The sequence below is a fragment of the Chelmon rostratus genome, chromosome 20 (genome assembly GCF_017976325.1).
Source record: "Chelmon rostratus isolate fCheRos1 chromosome 20, fCheRos1.pri, whole genome shotgun sequence".
NCBI classification, from domain to species: Eukaryota; Metazoa; Chordata; class Actinopteri; order Chaetodontiformes; family Chaetodontidae; genus Chelmon; species Chelmon rostratus.
Genome location: NC_055677.1, coordinates 17720466 through 17734055, shown reverse-complemented (window position 1 = coordinate 17734055; position 13590 = coordinate 17720466). Strand labels below are relative to the sequence as shown.

The window sequence follows — 13590 nt, the reverse complement described above, 5'->3', positions numbered from 1 at the left end:
TGATGTTTGAGCGAGCGACATGATGACACATCGACACAAGTGAGCTGGGAGTAAAACATCATTGATTCCAGTGAAAATGCACAATTTGACAGTCAGTTTAGTTGATGCGTCACAACTTGATCATCCACAGCTTTGCTTTATTGGGATCAGTCAATACAAGTGGAGACTCACTGTTTGGAATTTCCCCCCTATGAGTCAAATAAGAAAGGGTTTTCTTTTTTTTTCTTTTTTTCTTTCCATGTAGATAATATTGTTTTCTTGATATATATATATATATATATATATATATATATATAACTTCTCTGAGGTTTTAGCAATTTCAAATGCTTAACTGGAACTACTGCGAATGAATATATCTACACTGAGGAATTGTCTGTCTTTCTCAGAGGATGTATTTGTGTATTCTTTCAGTTTAAGTGGAAGTATACACACACACACACACACACACACACACACACGCACACTAATGCCAATAAAGAGAATGGCCAGTGTACTGTTAGGAACAACCTGAACTCGACCTCTAAAAGCATTTGTAATATTACTTAGGCTTCATTTAACTTCCAGAAAATGCTTTTCTCTCCACTTGTTCAAAAAACTATTTGGCAAGGTTTTGAGCACAGGTGTCTTTCATTCTATCTAATTTTGTTACTATGGAAACATCCCACTAGAAAATTACTCCTATAGATGAACAAATCAACAATCACATATCTTATTATTTTATTTGTTATTAATTAATGAATGATGTGTAGTCAGATAAAGACATACATACGTAAGATAAGCCTTAAAGACAAAGGAATACACATGTTATATCCAGATGGAGCCATAATATTAAAATTATTGTATTATAGCTAGAATGCTCTGTATATAAAGCAACTAATGTACAGCGCACTTGGTGCCTAGCATGCCACATCATGTACAGCAAATCTTCCATGTACATTTTTAGTTTGTGATTTTTTTTGGGAGTATTAACAGCAAAGGAAGGTAGAGTGCATGAAGCTAAACAACACATTATATATGCGTGGACTTCTGTGGATGACAAGAGGAAGTGTCTATAGCGAAACTGACTGATTTGCTTTTAAATCCACTATAAGCATGTGTGTGGAACTGGAGGAAATGGGTTTAGAGCTGTTGGTAAATAGTTGAATATGGGATTCTTTGTATTTACTTAATGTTTGTTTAATTAGCTTTTTTCACCAAAGAAATCTCCTAATTTTTCCTTCCTTGAAGTTATGGTGTACTCGTGAGGACAGGGTGGGGTGTTAGAAAATGCCCCTATGGTGGGATTGGGGTTGGGTTACACATATATACACCCTGACAGTGTGTTTGTTTAAAGAATATCGAAAAAAAGCAATAAAAATTGGATCACAGAAGCAAACAAAAGAAAACATTTTTCTGGTCACTTCTTGTCCTTGGGGAATAAATGAAGTGAAGAATCTCCTACAAAAGCAATTCTTATCATAAGAATATGTGAGAAAAAAAATCTTTTTTTTTCCTTCTGCAAGGTTTTTTTTCCTTCTTCTTCTGTCAGGAATATTGTTTTGTGTGGAGTGGAGGAATGGTGAAGTGCAGTCTGTGATCAATGGCCAGGAAGCGTCTAGCGGGGGCAGACTGAACCGTGACACACTGCATGGCTTGTGCAACAGTGACATCTTTTGGTTTGTCCTCCGCTGGTAAAGCTGAGGCTGTCTGTCAGTGCAGCCTGCCGGCCAGCCACTCTACGGTAAACAGAGATTATGATCACATTATGCAAATGACTGTTCCATCTGTACACAGCAGCTTTGTGTTAGCCTGCGCTCTCTCGTTGTGTTCTGACGCTTATTTGAGTCCTCAAGGCTACAGAGAGTCTGACTGTGCAGCCATGTGTTGACAAGGCTGAAGGTGATAGGAAGTGTTGCTCTGCAAATACGCAGGAATACATTATATATTGTTTCAGGTGCGGCGTGTCGGCTGAGCATAAAATGAGCTGTCAGAAGTGAGCTGCAAATAACAGTCTGAACTTGGAATGGATCACAGGTTGAGACTTTTTGGTTGCCTTTGATAATATTTTATACATTTTTCACACATACAGTGATACATTTAAGGTTCTTCAGTAATGGAAGCATTCTAATGTCAAACCAGAACATTTTGTTTTTCATCAGCTATTGGTTGATGGGCTCTGACCTTCAGTTCCAACAAAGAGAAATCTTAATGCTGCAGCATTACAGCTGTTTCAACATAACAGTGCCACTGTACACAAAACCAGGCACATAACGAATTAGTTCTCCCGGTTTCCTGTGGAAGAACTTGACTTGTGACTGCGCTGAATGGGAATGCTGACTAAGAGCCAGGACTCATCACCCACTATCAGTGCTGGACCTCATTATAGGTCACTTTGACACCTGTAGTTCTGCTCAGTTGATACGGATCAAAGGAATATCTAAAACAAGATACATTGCTGTTGACTTGCTATGAACTGTATTCACAGTGTCTTATTACAAATGAACCGAGAGTGTGCATATGAGGTATATATATATATATATAATGTAAAGGTCTAATAAAATACAAAAAGTATTTTTTTTAACTCACTACCTGTTGCCTTTTCATCAATATGGGTCATAAATGTATCTCACACTTTTCATGGGTCTTCAGGCTTTAAGTGTTTATGAGCATTGCGTTGAAACTGTACAATGACTGCTAATTGTGCAGAAGATCCTCGCTGTAGTTCAGGCTTTAGTGCACACATCCTATATATTTTTATTATTATAATTTAGGGTATTGGCCTACTGTGTTATTCATGCCTTTTTTACATATTGTGCATCTCTGCTTCAACAGTCATGAACTGCAGCAGTATGAGGGTTTTTCTTCTCAATCTGAGGGCAGATTGATAAAATGAGAGATTGTCTCTTCTTTGTTTCACGTTAATCTTTTTTTTCTTTTCTTTTTGTTTTGTCACAGCACAGAACATCTCCAGGATGATTATATTTCCATTGACTCGAATCTTGTGGAAAACTTGCGGGCTCATGACCAACCCCATGCTTTGCACCTCCCAGCTGAGCAGCGAAGGGAGGGATCGCTGCTCTGATCCTTCCGCATCTGCGCTCTCAACATTTCAGCTGCGTAAAGAGGAAACTCGCCAGCACGACACCGGAAGTACCTTGATTTTTCACAAAAATAAAAGCCCACTATTTTAAACGAAGTTTTTATACAAGAACATGCTTCAGTGTTTAGCGAATGTATGATAGTTAAGCAAGACAAAGAACGAAAACAGGACAAGTATAAGAAATAAGTTTTGATAAATAAGGCCTAGTTTGAATTATAAATAAATAAAAGAACAAGAGAAATCCCAAAAGTCTCATGATTCCACACAGTCAGTTTAGAGATTGAAGTATACAGACATACAAGAGTTTACAGTGGATCAATGTGTTGCTGAGCTAACACGTTACCACATTCACTTCCTTCTTTTTGCTGTGTCGTATTGTACACATTGCTTTTCTTTGTGTTATGGACGATACAGGGACTCTCAGAACTGCCACAAAAATCTCTCTCAGTCTCATTATGCTTAATGTCAGATGCAATAATAAATTCAGATTGGAAAAAGCAGAGAACATTCTCTTTGTTTTTGCTACACTGAATTTGCTCTAGCATCCTCTGACCGTATGCAGCCTGGAGAACCTGGAATTTTGGAATTTGGAAAACCAAACCAACATTACTGGCTTTTGAAATATCTTTTCTTCTGTGGAGCTGCAACTGAAATGACTGCTCTGTTCAGACCTATGATTCCAACATGCGCAGTCTATCACAGCATTCAGTACTAGAACCAGAACTCTGAATGCTAAATGTGCAGCATTTTCTGTCTGTATCAGTGTGGTGCTGTGTCGTTGACAGTAAGAAACAATTGCAGAAAAATCCTGGAAAAATGATTTCTTTAGAACGTTGAAACCGACTGCTATCCAAAACAATTTCAGTCGCACTGCTTTTATTTTGAAAAAACGTTACCGGAAGTGCCGTCCTCGTTCGTTTTCGGTGGCTTTCCGCTGCTGTGAAGTTGTGTTGGAAGTTCACCTCCCAGGTCTGTCTGATGCGCCCAGTTCATTTAGAAAGTTTCGGAGAGAGATGAGCGGACTGACCGTCCCTGCGGACTTCTCGGAACACATGCTGGACTTGGACGAGGACGAGGACCTGGAGGTTTTCAGCAAGGTAAGGAAAAGCTGGCCGAAAACAAGGCGAAAGCCTCGGACTCTCAGCTTCAAACAGTGTCGCTGCCTTTCGTGCTACGTGGATCTGACCCTGGCACCAACATACCCGCTTTAACTTCCACTCGTAGAAGAACAGAAGAGTTGATAAGTTTCCTCCAGTCGGTGCAGAATGTACTTACAGTCTGTGGTGTACATCCAGACCACATACTGCCATGTAGAGAAAGAAGGAAACCACATTTCCTGGATCAGCTGATGAGTTGACCTTAGGACCCGACTGTCCTATCTGCTTTTTGCTTGAAGTCTCTTATGGGAAGATTTACGCCAAACTCCGTTCAGTTTTTTAATAATTTAAGGTTCGTTTGTTTCGCTGCAATGAAAACGTTATACTATAAACCTCACTTCAAGTCGCGTTAGCTCCAAAACAATAACCAACACTTAGTTTAGTATATGTTTAGCTCTTAGCCCTGGTTCAACTGTTGCTCAAGCAAAAGCAATTAAACTTAAATCAACAATTACGTTTTAATGGTGTTGAATGGATGCTTATTAGTGAACTGTGTAACAGCCGACTTAAAATATTCCTCCTGATGATTTGAGAAAGGCTCAGAGATACGTTTTGTGGGTCATGCATTATGCACATAATCAAGGCCACATTATATTTTAACATTTGTAAATGCAGTTTGGTGAAACACTTTCTGCATGCCAGAAAGTTGCATGTACTGGGGCTGTTTCTTCCAGTGGCCTCTTATTTAGCACTGTACAACCACTTGCCAAGTCAACCCTGTCCACATGTGGAGTAAGTGTCATATTCTCAAACGTGTGAACGTGGTAAAAGTGAGAGGATCAGGGTGAAAATGGCTTTGTTCTGTGTTTTGCTTTTTTTGTGCGTTTGTGCTGGGCTTGATGTAGGTCAGAATGTGAACAAAGGGAGGCCTCAAACAAATCTGGAACAGAGCTGCAGCTTCAGTCAGCAGTCAGGCACAGGGCCACAGTCCTGAGACACTCAGCGGTCACTTCACTAGGCGCACTTATACAGTCCAGTGTCATGCAATACATATATGGCCTGAAATCTACTTGAATGATGTTGAGAGTGATTGTTTTGGCTTTAGCATTGAGGTCATTGTAAGTGGTGGTGTTGAACTGGACTGCATTATATTCAGAGGTGTTTCTAATGTTTTGAGCCCAATGTGTATGTACATTTCCAGCGATGTCAGCAATATTGAACATTTTAACCTTTGTAAATGCAAATTTTATGACATGGCTGTTGTGTTGAATAGCAACAGATCACACAGGTGTACCTAATAAATTGACTACAAAGTGTGGGTGGACAACAAATGCAAGCTGTAGACCACTGTGAGGCTTGATGTGATAAGTTCCAGGCTGTTGATGGCACCTGTGTTGTTGTGTCCTGGTTGGCAGGAGATGTAATGATGTCTGTTTGGAATACCACAGGAAGTGACCAGCTAATGTATGGTTGTTTAAAACCGTTAAATATTAAATCAGGAGCCAAATATATTTGATGACTTGAACTACTTGATTGGGGTTATGAACAGAATATAGTCTCAACTCTCCACCTCAACCTTCCAACAGGTTTGTCACACTACACTTCCCTCTTTTCTACAGGCACAAAACGGTGAACAAATGTAACGATTAGCGAATCTCGCTCGATAGAAACATGGCTCAGTGCCGTCGTGGGACTGTGATGCTATCGACTGTGACATTGCATGGTGATTTATCATTCTTCCTTGTTGAAATTTGTATTTTATTTTTCTGAACGGCAGAGGGTGCAATCATAGTAGTCAAGAAGACAGACTCCCATCATCCTTTGCGTGCAAGCCAAGCACTGCTAAAATTAAAATCAACGAGAAAATGATGGATGAACGTTCCGTTGGCGAAAAGAGATTGAGGATGCTCCTACGACTTTCAGAGCTGATATGTGTTTCCCTGTTTCAAGAACTGACAATGGCCAAAAGGAAACTGACAAAAACAATTACAAATACTGCCGGATGAAGGTCAACTACACTACGAGGTACACAAACACGAGAAGCTATTTGGCACACCGCTACCCAGAAAAGCTCAAATCACAACAACAACAAAGCCTGAGCCAGGCCAAAGGAGCCTGAAAGAAGCATTTGGAGCTCGCTTCCCCATAACAGTCCCAGAGCTGAAGGAGCAACACCATGCACTGTGGATATACAACCAAAGATTTAAGGCCGTTTTCTTGTGGTTGGCAACGATGGATTTCAGAGGTCACTAAACGCGTTGGAGCCAAAGTATGCAATTCCACCGAGGCCGCACTTTAGTCGCACAGTGATACCGGCACACCAGACACAGAGCCTCAACGAAGCAGAGTGCATCTGCTGCAGCAGAGTGCATCTCAGTAACCACAGATGGGTGGACCTCACGAGCTACTCAGAGCTATATAACAGTCACAGCTCATGCTATGACCAGCGGAAGAGAAATGAGTTTTGTCCATCAGACGAGGCCTTTTTCCCAATCACACACTGGACCCAACATTTAAATCTGCTGTTCTGGAGTCGGGAGCTCGACACGAAGAATATCAACAATCGTCACGGTATTGCTGTCGTTACAGACAATGCAGGAAATATGGATCTAGTGGTGAGATAGGCCGGACTGTCTCCACACATGAAGTGTTTTACACACACTGTAGACCTCGCATCACAAGAGGGTTTGAACGTAGGCCGAGCCAGCCGTCGAGTGAGGTGTGTAGCAGCGTTTATTCACCACAGCTCATCTGACTTGGGCCTCGTCCTTTTTGTGTATGAATTGTTAGGTTTAATAGTGGAGCGAGGCTACACAACTTCAGGATGCTTTGCCTTTCTTAAAAGTTATAGGCTGCATTACCATGTCACAGTTAATTCATATGGGTGCACGATAACTATCGGGCCAATAGATGGAAATTATGACGTCATTCCGATAAGTCTGATATCATGACGAATAGCCCCGATAACATTTATATTTTTGTCAGCAGGGCAGTGCCTCGCTCACACTATGAGACCCGAATGGCCTGCAGTGAATGCTGCGTTCAAGTGACGTCGGCATAATCAGAAAAACGCAGCATGCGGCACAACGTGCTTCTGAAAACAGAGTTCAGACTTCTTCAGAGTTTCCGAAGAAGACAGTTCACTGGTTATTTGTAACAAATGTTCCAAGCGAGTTCCACAAGGAGGGAGAAATAGCACAAGCATTCAATACTTCAAACCTGATCAGCCACCTGACTCATAGCCACCGCTTTGACGGGGTTTGGAAAGCGTATGAGGACGGTCGGCCTGCTAAAGACGCTAACGTTAGCAAGCCAGCCGCAAAGAAGCCACCGGGACTGACACACGTCGGCGAGGCTTTCGAAAAAGAAATTTGCCAAAGATGACCCACAGGCTGAGGTTATTGAAGATTTAATCATGGACATGATGGCGCTCGACTTACTATGGACTGCCCTTTTTTCAGTTTGTTTACCTAGACAAGTCTAACTTGTGTCAGTACATCATGCACTGTGCATTATTTTTTGTTGTCATTGAGGAATGCACTTTTCCATAAATTTCCATTTCCAGAAATGTTGAGCCAGTGCATTAATTTTCTATGTACATTTATTTTTGTAAAGTTCTGGAATGCACTTTTTCAGTTTGTAATCCGGATGCATGTATTTGCATCAGTTCAAGTAACTGTAAGTAAGTAATGAACCGTATTTAAATTGATGTGAGATATCAAATAGGTTTGTTTGATAGCTTTAAGAAAATGTTTGAGAGGCCTGCCAGTAGTTTTTCATTAGAAAAAAATAAATATCTCTTCATTTAAAGAGTCAAAACTCTTTTTGGTTTTGTTCATAGTATTGATGTCATGATCTTAGGTATATGTTTGTGTTATCGATTATCAGTATCAGCCTTCAGGTGCTGAAAGTTAAATCGGTTATTGGTATTGGTTGTCGTGCATCCCTATTAATTCATATCAAGTGAACTCGGCTAGGTACTTTCCTCTGGCGCCAGGATTGACTGGACCTGTCAGCCTAATATGTTTGTGCACATTTCTGACATTATGCTCAAGGGCCTCTCGAGGTTGTGGTGATTCACAGTTTTGGAAAAACCTGTTTTATTCACTGCTGCGTTTTATACAGCCATTGACTCCCCACTCCTCTTAACCAGCCGGTAGGGGCTGCAAGTGATGAGCAGCTGCTTCAGTTTGGAATCTTCGCTCTCATGTTGGCATTTCCACTTTGAAACTGATGTCGACGTTACATCACTGGTGTTTTGGAATCGGTGTGTTGTCTCCCCTTCATTCCACTACTCTCATGAACACACGCTGGACACACAGCCTGCCCTGTACTTCCTGTTCCCCACACCTGGCGGAGATCAGCACTCTACTGAGTGGAGCCTACCCTCGCACTTTTAAGTGGACAAAATGATAGAAACACCTGTGTGTATGACACAATACAATTCAACAGCACCCCAAACTGCAGTCTCCAAAATGATCATACAGTCGAATCAACACATTTCTTAAGAAGTTTCCCCTAAGACCTAATAAAGTGGCGACTTTTTTAAATAACAGACTGAAACAGAAGGAGCAGTCACAACAGTGCCTGTTTGTTATCAGACCTGTGGACCCAGAAATCACCTCACTGTTAGTGCTAGTTCATTGAAGTAAAGTTATTACGTCAATAATGTTAATTCTGTTTGTGTCGCTACAGAGATTAGATTAGCTCTGCGTTCAGTTTCACAGATGTTAACATCTTAACATAATGAAGCATTAGCAATGCACAGACATCGAGGCTAATGATGGGCACCAAACAAACAACAAAACAATAAATGTACACAGTACAAATGTTACTTAATAGAGTGAAAGATTAATTAAAACACTCCATTGTTGCCACAGTTACTAACTGTTAATTATTATTGAGAAAAGCTGGCACTCATTCCTGATTGGCTGACAGATATTCTTTATATGACAGCATGAGGTCATAGAAAAACGTTGTGGTCAACAGTACGACCTAAATTCTGAATCAATGTGTAAGGTACAGCACACTGCAGGTAACCATAGCAACAAATGTAATACCTTATTCTGCATGTATAATGGACTCCATGGGGAAAATACATTCCCTTCTTTGTCTCTGCCTTTTCCATTGTTTTCTTATATTACACCTGGTTGTACATTTTTCTGATGTACACACGCACTGGAGACAGAGGCGGGTCGGAATGACATCAAACAAACATTAACAGTTATTTCACGTACAAAATGTTGATAAGAAAACAATCTCTCAAAATCTGCATTTTAATCTTTAGTGGGATCATTTGCAGGATCTGCTGAATAATCATGTTTTAGATACTACTCATGTTCAAATCACAGGTCTCTTATTTGTCTGTCTTTGAAAGCGGTCTTTAAATACCCCAACATCAGTTGAGTTAGATTGCTCAGTGACTACTGATGGTTGAATTTATAGTTCGTCCAGTCGTAGTAAGACATCATGGATAATATTTAAATAAATGTAGCTTTAGGGCTCTTCCTCACTTCTACTGACACACATCAACACTGTTGCTATAACAACTGAGCTGCTACTGACATGACTCAAAGCTGAACACTAGTCTTAATACAGTTATTTTTAGATGTGGACACATTTGGCTCCGGTTGTCCAACATTTTTTAAATGTAGCATATGTGCAGCATAAAGCCATCTGCAGCTTTCACAACTTTCCACCGTCTCCAGCCTCGTGTGCTACACTTTCCCATGACATTTGTGGTACCTGTAAACAAAGGTAGGAACTCCAGCTTCCTCCTTTCCTCAGGCTGTTCCCACAACAACCAGTTCACCACAAAGGCATAGCTGTTAGTCGTGGTTACTCTTTGCATATAATTTGGTTTAAACAACCTTTAGTTGTTGTCAGTAGAAGTCCGAAGTAGACCGTGTGCTGCCACGTTTCCATTAACACACTGACACTAAACCGTGCTGTGGTTGTTGTTCCTAGAAAAATTGACTGAGAGCTCTCTGCTGCACGCTGTTCGTACGGTCAGATAATAACCAGACTGTCTGAGAGCGAAGTCATCGCGTTTGTCGTCAGTTTCTGTTGTGTGGAGCAGTGAATGTGAGTGGGGCTCTGGGTTGTCTGCTGACCTCAGCAGCTTCTCAGCTGTTGTTACAGAACGCAGACCTGCAGGCAGCAGGTTCACTGCTTTTTGCATAAACTGGATCATTTGAATGCAACAGGTCCGCTGCGTGTTTACAAATGAGTCAGACAGATGCCATATGACCGTTTTATTATTAATAGTTGGCAACCTGTATTGTTGCTGTCATATGCGGTGGCTGTGATTCAGGAGGTAGAATGGATTGTCTACTGATCAACGGGCATCCAACGACGGAGAAATGGGCATGTTGGTTGTAATGTTACTCTCCACATCTTACCAGTTCCCAGAGTTGGTGTTATAGCGAGGAAAATAGTAGTCAGAGATAAGATAAGGCAAGGTATAATAAATGAAAAAATTAATAATTTATTTAAAAAATTAATTAATAATTAGTATACTGAAATTAGGGTGTTACAGACAGCAAGCATATATATATATATATATATATACACTGCTCACAAAAATTAAAGGAACACCTTTTTCATTGGCCCTGGCATGAATTGAATTAAACCTGTCTGATAATTTTCTGGTTGGTTAAGCAGCTGAGGGCCTCGTTAATCAATTTCAGCTGTATTGGTGTTCATGGAATAAACAACAGGTGCACTTCAGTGGCAACAATTAGAAAACCCTCAAAACAGGACTGGTTTTACATGTGGAGGTCATTTCAAGTTTCTCCCTCTTCATCTTTTTCGGCTGGTTTTCCACTCGTGCTGATTTTGGCTTGCGTAAATATCCCTACTGGCAGTATGAGGCGATTCCTTAACCCTACAGAAGTTGCACAGGTTGTCCAACTTCTCCAGGATGGCACATCCACCCGTGCTGCAGCAAGAAGGTTTAATGTGTCTCCCAGCACAATCTCCAGAACATGGAGGAGATTTCAGGAGACTGGTGGTTATTCTCGGAGAGCTGGACAGGGCCGTAGAAGGTCCTCAACCCCTCAGCAGGACCGATACCTGCTCCTTTGTGCAAGGCGGAACAGGCTGAGCACTGCTCGTGCCCTACAGAATGACCTCCAGAGGGCCACTGGTGTGAATGTCTCTACCCAAACAATCAGGAGCAGACTTCATGAAGGTGGCCTGAGGGCCCGACGTCCTGTAGTGGGCCCTGTGCTCACTGCCCAGCGCCGTGGAGCTCGACTGGCATTTGCTCAAGAACACCAGAATTGGCAAGTCCGCCACTGGCGCCCTGTACTTTTCACAGACGAGAGCAGGTTCACCCTGAGCACCTGTGATAGACGTGAAAGAGTCTGGAGAAGACAAGGAGAACGCTATGCTGACTGCAACGTCGTTCAACATGACAGGTTTGGTGGTGGGTCAGTGATGGTCTGGGGAGGCATATCCATGGAGGGACGCACAGACCTCTACTGCCTAGGAAATGGTGCTCTGACTGCCATAAGGTATCGAGATGAAATCCTTGAACCCATTGTCAGACCCTACGCTGGTGCAGTAGGTCCTGGTTTCCTCCTAATGCACGACAATGCCCGGCCTCACGTGGCAAGAGTATGCAGGCAGTACCTGGAGGATGAAGGAATTGAAACAATTGAATGGCCTTCACGATCCCCTGACTTAAACCCAATAGAACATCTCTGGGACATTATGTTTCGGTCCATTAGGCGCCGCCAGGTTGCTCCTCAGACTGTACAACAGCTCAGGGATGCCCTCACACAGATCTGGGAGGAAATGCCACAAGACGCCATCCGTCGTCTCATTAGGAGCATGCCGCGACGTTGTCAAGCATGCATACAAGCTCGTGGGGGCCACACAAGATACTGAAAAGCATTTTGAGTGGCAAAAATTAAGTTTTGGAAAAAATGGACTAGCCCTTAACATCTTCATTTCACTCTGATTTTACGGTGTCTACACAATTGCGCCCTCTGTAAGCTGAAAACTTTTATTTCCATTAAAAGACTTGGCATCCTTTTGTTCCTAAAACAGTGCCCTGTCATTATTGGTATAGATATCCAACTTCATATTTTGATCTGATGTATCTTATGTGTTTCTTTAAGGTGCTCCTTTAATTTTTGTGAGCAGTGTATATATATATACACACACACAAAAGGTGTATAAAAAAATCTTTTTTTTATTGCACATGGTAAAATATGGATAAATAGTACAGTGTTTTGTACTATTGCACAGGAGCTAAAATATATGTAACACGGTAGGAAAAATATGGAAATATGAAATATTGCACAAGATATTGGGTTAGGTGAGTGTGTGCCTCCACCTCTACCAGCATCTGCATGTCATCACAACCACAGTAAAGCAGAATATACGTGTGTGTGTGCGCGTGTGTGCTCGTGCGTGGGCGTGCGTATATCTATCCTCATCAGCTTTTTCAGAATTAGGGTTGTAGAAAGGGAAATGGGAGCTGAAGTCATGCCATCTCCTCTGGGCTAGCAATGCTCCGCTGGGTTTCGTAACTTTGTGCCGTCTCTTATTCAACAATTCTTATGTTGTTTTTTGCGAAATAATGGATTAACTGCAGCCCCTCGGCCCACCCGTGGACTCACCTCTTGTCAGGCTGTGATGTTTAGCCTGCAGATGTGTAGGGCTTGTGGGAGTTTTTTAAAGGCCGCTGATAACACAGAAATATTGAATTAAAAACTAAACTTGAGTTCACTTCAGTTGCTGCCACTGCTGATCTTTGACCTCTTTCTCTCAGTTGCTTGGAATCTTGACCTGTAATCTTGGATCAAAGTTTATTTTCCTTTTGATCTTACTGCGGTGCATTGCTCTAGGTTAGAAAGTAGAGAATGGCAACAGTTTCTCTCTTTATTGCTGAATGTACAGGACTGTCTGCGGGTAAAAGAGGGGATGGACTAATTGGGGATTAATCCAGTCCAATTTTTTTAACTGATCATATTTAGCCTCTATCAAATTTTTAGCCCACACACCATCTGGATAGGTTTGCAAATTGAAAATGCGCCCACAACCCCAGATGGCTCCCACAGTTAGTAATCAAAGATAAACTGGGTGTACCACTATTGGAAATTCTAACTTCTGAAAGTCAGAGCAGTCACAGGCTTCTAGAATGATAATCATATGCTCCATAAAATGTTGTCTAGTTGTGTCTTTCCATGCAATGAAAGGTCAATTTTGGATGGATGTGTAGCAAACTTATTTTTAGGTGACTATTCTAAAGTGTTTGCATTAGTGCGAGAACTGTTGCTTAAAAAAATGCTCAGTCCGTTTCCCTTGGAAAGAAGGAATTTTCAATAGAAAGAAAATAGAAACAATAGAGATGTGAGTTGTGAAAACACAGCGATAGTAAGATAAGAAGAAATATACTCAGTA

At 41.5% G+C, this 13590-nt stretch overlaps 1 protein-coding gene across 1 annotated transcript in view; it reads left to right on the top strand.

Annotated features, from left to right (window-relative positions):
• The first annotated feature begins 4018 nt into the window (after window positions 1-4018).
• The window catches only part of snx7 (sorting nexin 7), a 43902-nt gene continuing 34330 nt past the window's right edge, over window positions 4019-13590 (top strand). The window contains exon 1 of the mRNA XM_041961848.1: window positions 4019-4176. Coding sequence (XP_041817782.1) covers window positions 4093-4176 — 84 coding nt within the window. The 5' untranslated portion in view covers window positions 4019-4092. The remainder of the gene's footprint in view (window positions 4177-13590) is intronic.